Source organism: Prosopis cineraria, unplaced genomic scaffold (genome assembly GCF_029017545.1).
Source record: "Prosopis cineraria cultivar Desert tree isolate PC_DT_omini unplaced genomic scaffold, ASM2901754v1 PC1, whole genome shotgun sequence".
Classification (NCBI taxonomy): domain Eukaryota; kingdom Viridiplantae; phylum Streptophyta; class Magnoliopsida; order Fabales; family Fabaceae; genus Prosopis; species Prosopis cineraria.
The window spans coordinates 37,368,105-37,377,536 of NW_026555332.1; the positions used below are offsets into that span (position 1 = coordinate 37,368,105).

At 32.7% G+C, this 9,432-nt stretch overlaps 1 protein-coding gene and 1 pseudogene across 1 annotated transcript; both read left to right on the plus strand.

Moving 5' to 3' along the window:
- Positions 1-1,895: 1,895 nt before the first annotated feature.
- LOC129316963 (purple acid phosphatase 17-like) lies at positions 1,896-5,039 on the plus strand. The gene is made up of 7 exons (XM_054961307.1): positions 1,896-2,833; positions 3,132-3,288; positions 3,389-3,496; positions 3,591-3,718; positions 3,808-3,936; positions 4,473-4,540; positions 4,640-5,039. The coding sequence occupies exons 1-7, from the start codon at positions 2,648-2,650 to the stop codon at positions 4,851-4,853; spliced, it is 990 nt and encodes a 329-aa protein (XP_054817282.1). The 5' UTR covers positions 1,896-2,647; the 3' UTR covers positions 4,854-5,039.
- A 1,532-nt stretch (positions 5,040-6,571) lies between these two features.
- Positions 6,572-8,357, plus strand: LOC129316979 (purple acid phosphatase 8-like; annotated as a pseudogene).
- The last annotated feature ends 1,075 nt before the right edge of the window (positions 8,358-9,432 follow it).

Consider the following 9,432-nt stretch of genomic DNA (forward strand, 5'->3'; position numbering starts at 1 on the left):
ATTATTAATATTATTAATATATCAAAATTTAATTATCTCAATTTAATTAAATAAAAATATATGAAGTAAAAAAAGAATAACTATCTACTCCCTCTATTAAAAATATAAGTTATTTTTTAACCAAATCTCACCTCTTTAAAGTAGTTATCTACTTTCAACTAACCCTATTTTTTTATATTTATTCCTATTAAACATTTTTATAAATATATAAGTCACTTTAATAGGGGCACTTTTGAAAAAAAATGATTACACCTCGAAAGACTAAAATATCTTATATTTTTAAACACCCAACTACTTAAAAAATGTCTTATATGTTTGAACGGAGGGAGTAAGTCTTATCCTTTTTTTACATAATATTCCTTTTATCTTAATTATAAGACACTTTTAAATAAAATTACATACATTAACAAAATTTATTAAGATACTTTATGACTTTATTTTTTTAAAAAATATATAAACTTTCAAAATACCTTCATTTAATAATTTATTTATGAAAAAATTAAATAAAGATAACATAATATGAATGGTAATATATAGAAAAAGTATAATTAATGAGACTTTATTTTTAACCAAAGTGTTTTATATTTTGATAGTTGAATCTTTCTTGTCTTATAATTTGAAATGAAAAGAACGCCTTTAAAAATGTGTTATAATACTTCCTCCTTCCCGATTTATAATATATTTTTTTGGCAAAATTACATGTGCTAATGAAATTTATTAAATACAATGTATCTTCTTATTTTTTTAAACTTTTAAAAATATCTTTCATTAATAAGGGACAGGGGAAATGAAATTTATATAAGGAGTAAGACAATGGAGTAGTTATACGAAAATCACATTAATGAATTTTTTTTTTCAAAGCATTTTATATTTTAAAATAACAAATAACCTCGAAAATGGTTTATAAAATAGGATGGCCAAGTGGAGTAATGTTTGACAGGAGAATTTCCTCCATCAAAAAATATAATTTTTTTTTTGAATTTGAATACAAGGAGTGGTATGAATAACTTATTTAATGAAGTCTTTTATTATACAATTTCATCAATACTTAAAAAATTATCAAGATATATCAAAAAAATTGTCCAGATATTTTTTTCTCCAAAAATTCAAAACCTAATCTGATTGTGCACTCGTTACCCCCTGCCATCTCCTCCAAAAGTAGATATTTGATAATTTTTGAGTGTTCGTATATGATTCTAAGGTATGACGGGCCCTTTGACGTAAGTCCCCCATGTATTATTGTATCACATAAGAATTTCTTAAAATAAATATACTTAAGTCACCCATAAGATTCCTTTTTTTTTTTCAAAGGTTAAACGTTTAAAAAATATAAATATTTTTTCACTTTTTAATATATAATCAATTATTTTTTAAAAAAAATATTTTTAATAAATAAATTACCTAACCCTTTACGTTTAAGAAAGATACCATATTAACAATATAAAAAATATAAATTTAAGATAATTAATTCTTTATTAAAAATGTGATCGGATTAAAAATATTTTATATATTTTTTTTATTTGAGGGCGAATGTATCGGATCTCCGTGGAGCGTGGTGGGAGGGAGGGAGGGGGGGACATCTCATAATACGTCTGACAAGTGGTTGGCACAGAATTGAAAAAGAAAAGAGAAAAGAAAAAGAAGAGGAAACAGGAATTTGGTGTGAAAGCGAAACCAGTGGAATAATTTGGGTACCATGCAACTGAAATTTGAAGATTGGAATATTCTGAATAATATGCCATCTCTTCAAACGGGATCTCCGCATATTCCACTGATTCCAACCGTCACCATTGGCATATTCGCATATTTCTGTCCTTATGCCTCTCTCCTTCTCTCCCCGCTTTCTTTGTCCATTTAACGTGACAGACTTGTTCATTCCGTGGGGTTCAATTCAGACTCCTATCTTCCGTAGAAGCAAATCAATACACGAACTTGGACATAACCTAATTATGTTTTTCTTCAACACTGTTTAGACCTTAGCCCTGTTATTAAAAAATAAAAGCGTCACAGGCTTGTCAGCGTCAGGCCAATGTGCCCCATTTCCATTGATCCACCGTTTTCTTTGGCCAACCCTAATATAGACTCTCTCGCAATTTCAGCCATCTGTATATCATCATTACATTACATGTTTAATTGAGGGGTTTAATGGGTTTTTTTTATTGGCTTAATTTAGGTCATTTTTTTTTTCAACAAAGGTTGTAAATTTATGTGGTGACGCAGCTACGTGCACGATCCAAGGCGTCAATGGGTAAAAATTTGTTTGGTGCGAAATTTGTTTGGTTCTGAACTAACCTTCCTAGCATTTTCTAGCTCTACCTACCATTCGTGATTCTTAGTTAGCATTGCAAAACCTGTATTCTTATACAGTGTTTTCTTAAGTATCATTGTTCTGATTTGCCTTCAAGTTGATTGACGATTAGCTCAATATCAGATTCTCCTTTTATTTTATATTCTGCCCACTTTATCCACTGCCGCACCTGCTGTCACATTTGGTGTGGATCGTCTAGTGGATGATGACGCCAAGGCTTTCTTAGGGATCGACGAAAAAATACACACACACACATATACATATGCATGCTTGACTAGGATTTCATAACCTGTTCTGGGGTGCTTTGGTGTGGTTTCTGCATCACCAACCACAAGAGCCATGGCAGGTCTCAATGTGCCTATTTTCCTTCTTGTCATCATTAGCTTTGGTTTGTGGGTGCTTTATGCATCTGCAGAACTTCAGAGATATGCACACCCCTCAAAAACTGATGAATCCCTGAGCTTCTTGGTTATTGGTGATTGGGGAAGAAGAGGAGCTTACAATCAATCCGAAGTTGCTTTCCAGGTTTGGTTCTCTGTCATTTCTGTGGTTTGTAGGAAAGCAAGTTGTAATATAGAATGATCATGCAGTTGCATGGATAACTAGTTGTTTTACTGATATGTGCTGGGTAGAAACTTCATTGCATCTTCATTTACATGAGGAAAAAAGATATCTGATTCTGTATCTATCTATACATATATGAATATATATATATACATATATATTCCATTCATGAATTGTAACTGGACATATCATTAATGAGTTTTTGGGCTTGTCTTGCCAAATTCAATATGGGCTTAAATCATGGTGCTTTTTTTTGCAGATGGGGAAGGTTGGAGAGAAGCTTGACATAGACTTTGTAATATCTACTGGAGACAATTTCTATGACAATGGACTCACTGGCCAACATGACACTGCGTTTGAAGAATCATTCACTAATATTTACACAGCAAAAAGCCTGCAAAAGCAGTGGTACAGTGGTAATTCCTAAACACACCAATAATGGGATTGAATCCATATCATTTTTTCCATATCTTTAGTTCATTACCTATTCTAACCTGTTCTTTAATTGTGATCCAGTGTTAGGAAACCATGACTACAGGGGTGATGTATTGGCCCAATTGGGCCCTGTCCTTAGAAAGCTTGATAGCAGATGGCTTTGCTTAAGGTCTTTTATTGTAGATTCAGGTAACTTGAGGTCAATATTCATGATGCTTGAAGTAAATTTTCAATCCCATATAGTTTTCTGATCTGATGTTCTTTTTTCCTGTGTCTATTACAGAGCTGGCTGAGATTTTGTTTGTAGACACTAGTCCTTTTGTTGAGGAATACTTCTCTGATCCAGGTGAACATAGATATGATTGGAGAGGAATTCTCCCAAGAAAATCTTATGTTAACAACTTGCTTAAGGTAATGAATTGATAAAAGTGTTTCTGCTTTACATAGTGAGGATAATAGATGTTTTACACTTGACATATTATGGGGTTATGGTGTTTCAGGATGTGGAATCGGTACTGAGAGAATCGAGAGCAAAGTGGAAAATAGTTGTAGGTCACCATGCAATTAGAAGCGTTGGTCATCATGGTGATACAAAAGAACTTATAAAGTTGCTTCTCCCAATTCTTCAGGTAAGAAAAAAAAATGAGAATACACAACTAACGACACTTGTTTTATTTTTCATCCAGCAGCTAGAGTGAAATTTTAGACAGTTTAAATTCTGAAATTAGTTTTTCGTTGAAGATAGTGAAATGAAAGTAAGCAGACAAACTAATTCAATCATTCAGAATCTTTTTAAATATGAGGGAAATAGTATGCCATAGCCTTTTTAGATATTTTTAAGCTTCCAAAATATTAATTTTTTAAATGGTTGGACGGCAATTATTTTACAGATAAAATGAGTGGTTTCATTATTATTTAGAAGATTCAAAAAAAGATGGACATGACATGTTTATCCTCCTGATGAGCATGGCCCTCATGGGCAATGATCAAAGTTGATTAGCAATTAGTAGACTAATCACTAATTATTACACAAAAAAAAAACATCAGCGTCAACAGTCGAAGACAATACTATGGCCCTCAATCCACAAAAGAAACATTAACAGCAAAACATGGTCCTACTTATCTGTGTTTGTCTGCCTAACTCTTCTTTTCTATGAAATTTCAGGCTAATAAAGTTGACTTCTACATGAATGGGCATGACCACCGTCTTGAACACATAAGTGACACACACAGGTAAATCTGAACTAAAAATCATATCTATATCCATACATTAATCAGAGAAAAAACAAATCCATCTAAATACACAAAGTTTTTTTCTTTTTTCTAATTCAGCCCCATACAGTTCCTGACTAGCGGAGCTGGGTCAAAGGCTTGGAGGGGAGACGTCAAAAAAGTAAAGGGAGGAGGACTAAATTTCTTCTATGATGGACAAGGTTTCATGTCGGTGAAATTGACTCAGACAGATGCAAACATTGAGTTCTATGATGTTTCTGGCAAAGTGTTGCATAGATTAACTACGTCAAAGCAGCTATATTCATCCATGTAAAATTTTTTATGGCTTTGGTCGTAAGTTTAGAAATCCACAAGGTTGTTGGAATCTGTAATAGATGGTTTCTTAATTCTCAATCCTGTTTTCCATGCTTAATCATAGCGCATATCCATTCCTCAGTAAGAGATTCTGAATGCAGGAGTTGAAATTTCATAACTGAAAGTACTCGTCTTCTTCAGTGTTTCCTGTCTATATTTACAAAGATTATGGGGTTTGATGATTGATATTGTTAAGGCCATAAATTAAAGTTTGAATAATTTATGATGTGCCAAATGTGTGTAAAAAAATACATTGGATCTGCTTATTATTTTCCAGACAAAATATGGTCCACAGGAAATTTGCTACATTATCTGGAGCTGGCTCTTGTGAAAAGGCTCTAGCATATAATATTATAAAAATATGTGCGTGGATTGGAATCAAATCCATCAGGTAATTAAAGATTTCTGGAACATGCAATGGTTGTATTGGAATGTAATGGAACAGTGAACAAATGGTATATCAAAATTTATCAGATTTCCATAAATACTGATGAAAGTTAAATGTATTGGCATATTTGGAACACTTTGGCAAGATATTATTATTATTATTATTATTTTTATTGCACATTTACGTTTGTATCATTCTATTGAAGACAATTTTGTTAAGGCAATGTTGGGTATTAAAATGTGAGCACTTCTTTTAGTAGAGATTCAAACATTGATTTATCACATTATAAATAACTAGTTTCTTGTGGCACCTGCTGGTATGCTAGGCATTATGTTGAACTTATGACAGCAGAAGAGAAGAGGCAGTAGATGATGAGAATGGTTAACGGCACAAAAAATTGGAAAAATCTGACTTCAGATATTCTCCTTTAATGAAAGAGAATGATGATATATAATAAGATGAGATCCACTGAAAACACAAAATCAATTTAATTATTTTCAGGTGGAAAATGACTCAAAAGTGAGGGAGGGTTGCGTTTTCACTTCATTCAAATTCATTGTCCAATATTTGCAAAAAACATACCTTCATTGGGGGAAAGACGAAGTGGTTAGGAACATGTTGCCTATACGTATCTACGAACGAACGCATCATCATCACTATCAGTCTATCATCATTAATTGCTTCGCGCGTCTGCTTCATCAGTCGTCAGCTTTCTCTAATTCTCTGTTTCGATGCTTCCAATTGAGAGAGTTTCGATTTCATTTGCACACACCAAAAAAAAACAAACAAACCAAGTCTGCCATCAAGCAACGAAATTACGCAGAAGCTACACTAACTTGTAAGCTGTAAGAGATGCCTATGTGGGGCCCAGATAATATTATAATTATATATTTATATGATCAGCAAAACCTTTGAGCTGAGCTCCTTTTATCAGCATCACATATTTTTTTGGGTCGGTAGTTTAAATGTTGTCTTATTGATTTTATTTTGCTTCAGGGTTGTCCATGGGGCTTATTATTTTAACACGACAAGAGGCATGATTTGATTGTATGCCAAGCCCATATCCATTCACATCTTTGTCATTCAATAGTGATATCTTTTAACAAATCTCAAGCTTTTCTGTTTTCTTATATATAAGAAGTCCCAACGTAACACTCTTTCAACAAGGAAATATTCCATATTCTGTTCCATATTCTCTGTGTGAGAGACTCTCAAGTACAGAATCTCATACAGAGAAAAGCACCATGGCTGGCTTCATCAGTTCAAGCCTTTTATGGTCGTTGGTGTCTTTTTGTGTGTTTTCTCTCTGTGTTTCTCTTCTTGAACGCAGAGACCACCCAGTGAAAGGTGATGGCTCGCTCAGCTTCGTGGTCATTGGAGACTGGGGAAGGAAAGGAGAATACAATCAATCTCAAGTTGCTTCTCAGGTCTTTCAAGCAGTCCTTTCTTCCTCATATTTCCTTGTCTTCTCAAAAACTCGTTCATATATTCTTTTTTTTTTTTTTAATCACTAGTATCAATGAAAGGAATGAAAACTAGAATCAACTTCAAGTTACTCAGGATTTTAACCCATCTTTTCCATATAAACAGTTGAAAATGTTTAGGATATCCATGCTTTGCTCTTCATCTGGATTTTCTACTCCTCTAAGCTGTTTCAACTTCTGTGTTTACTGAGATCTTTGTGTGTATGTCAGATGGGGAAAGTTGCTGGAAAGCTAGACATTGACTTTGTGATATCTACTGGACTGGAGAACTTTTATGATGATGGGTTGACTGGTATAGATGACCCTGCATTTGAACTTTCTTTCTCAAAAATCTACACTGCTAGTAGCCTCCAAAAGCCATGGTTTAACGGTGAATTTTGAATTCTAATACCCAATTAATAATTATAATATAATTATTAGAAATCTGTTATCTGACATATGAACTTGTTGGCTTTAGTGTTGGGCAATCATGACTACAGGGGAGATGTTTTAGCTCAGTTGAATCCAGTTCTAAATAAAATAGATCAAAGATGGATTTGCCAAAGATCATTTATTGTTAACACTGGTAAGCTAGGAATGGATCCTGATACTGAATGAGCAAGATCAATTTGTTTCTGTTCCCCATCCATTAACGTTCAAAAAAAAAATTGCAGAAATAGCCGAGTTTTTCTTTGTGGATACAAATCCATTTGTGGACAAGTATTTTTATGATCCAAAGGACCATAAATATGATTGGAGAGGTGTTCATCCAGAAAGAAATACCTATCAAACCTCCTGAAGGTTGGTTTCAGAACCATTAATAATCTCCATAGTACTGCTATATTATCTCTTTTATATCTTTTTTTGTTTGGGGCTATAAATAGATCTGGAAGTGGCACTGAAGCTTTCAACATCAAAATGGAAGATTGTAGTTGGGCACCACACAATTAGAAGCGTGGGACACCATGGTGATACCCCAGAGCTTGTGACACAGCTCCTTCCAATCCTTGAGGTAATCTCAAATCTCATAGCCTAATAAATCCTAAAGAACAATGATCTTATATTCATGGCAAAATTGCAGGCACACAATGTAGATATGTACATCAATGGGCATGACCATTGTCTGGAACACATAAGCAGCACTACAAGGTATGTGCTTTATCTTTCAAGCACATGATTGTTTTCTTCTGAATCAATATATGAATATTTTGATTAGTGTGAGAGTTGGTGGTGCAGCAAAATGCAGTTCTTGACTAGTGGAGGTGGTTCAAAGTCATGGAGAGGAGACTTTGATGTGAACAGAGAAGAAGGAGTGAAGTTCTACTATGATGGTCAGGGATTCATGTCTGTGGAGATTCAAGAATCAGATGCCAGAATTGTATATTATGATATGTTGGTCAGGTTTTGCATGCTGTGACTTTATCAAAGGGACCCTATTCTGGCATATAGAGAGAGAGAGAGAGAGAGGAAGGAGCACCAGTAATTCCAGTAATTTTCAAGGGCGTATATGTAATATTGCTGTCTGATATTTGTTTCATAACTTTCTAGTTTCTGTAAGCTTATAGCCCAGGTGTATGTTTTAGCATGATAATGCCATTTTTATTTCCAGCCACATTTATTGTCCTAAGTTTTGACTTCTGACACACTGGACGACCTTGACTTCACAAATAATTTTGGTGGTCATGGCAGCAGTATGCATAAATGTAGCATAACTATCAATATTCATTGTTCCTTCTAAAATATATATTAAGAAAAAAAAAAGGTAAAAGAATTAAGAAGTGACCCACTTCACAAGCCTTAAACATGGCATGTCCTGTACTCTACTGAGTGACAGTAGAGATAAACTAAGCCATATGTTGATAAAAAAAAACTAAGCCATATAACTCATGCTTTAAACACAACTTAAAATGAGTTATATTGTTTATGATTTCTTCTCATAAATTTTACATTGATATATCAATGATTATAAGAATGAAATTTTTTTAAAGATGTCTAAATGTGATTGGAATTAAGTTAATATAGGAAATCTTACAACAAATAAAATTAAACGTAATAATAATATATAATAAAATAAAATATTATAAAATTGAGTCTTAAAATTTTGAATTAAGATGTGATGGTATTTTCCTTGCTTTAGTTCAATTGTACTGAACTCATTTATAATTTTAAATAATTTTTTTTAAAATAAAAAAGCCAAGGGCAAATTGACAGAAGTGCTATAGCCAAAAAAAAAAGTTAAAAACATATATACCAAAATGGTATAAGCTTATAAGGGGGAAAAAATTTACCAATATATGCCTTCTGGTTTTATTTATAAGTCACTTTTAATATATTTTATAAAAATTAAAAAAAATCTTAAACCTCATGAATTTTGTCTTGAAATTTAACAAGTTTTCACATTTGTTTTTAATAAATATTTTTAAATCCCTTTACTGATATTTTTATTTAAAATATTTAATAAAAATAAAATATAAAGAGGACTATTATAAATTGACAAGTGTCTTATAAATAAATTAAATTTTTTTACCTTATAAATAAAATTAGAAGAGAAATACTTTGGCATTTGGGTTTCATTGGTTCAGAACTACCACACATTTTGGTTTGGATTGTGTGTGTGTGTGTGTGTGTGTGTGTGTGTGTGTGTGTGAGACTTTGAAATATTGATTATTGAAATGTGTGTGTGTGTG

Excerpts from the sequence above, each read along its gene's own strand:
- LOC129316963 (XM_054961307.1), top strand. The coding sequence starts at position 2,648 with ATGGCAGGTCTCAATGTGCCTATTTTCCTTCTTGTCATCATTAGCTTT. Across the intron at positions 3,497-3,590 it reads GTCTTTTATTGTAGATTCAG|AGCTGGCTGAGATTTTGTTT; the intron begins GTAACTTGAGGT and ends TGTCTATTACAG. Across the intron at positions 4,541-4,639 it reads CACATAAGTGACACACACAG|CCCCATACAGTTCCTGACTA; the intron begins GTAAATCTGAAC and ends TTTCTAATTCAG.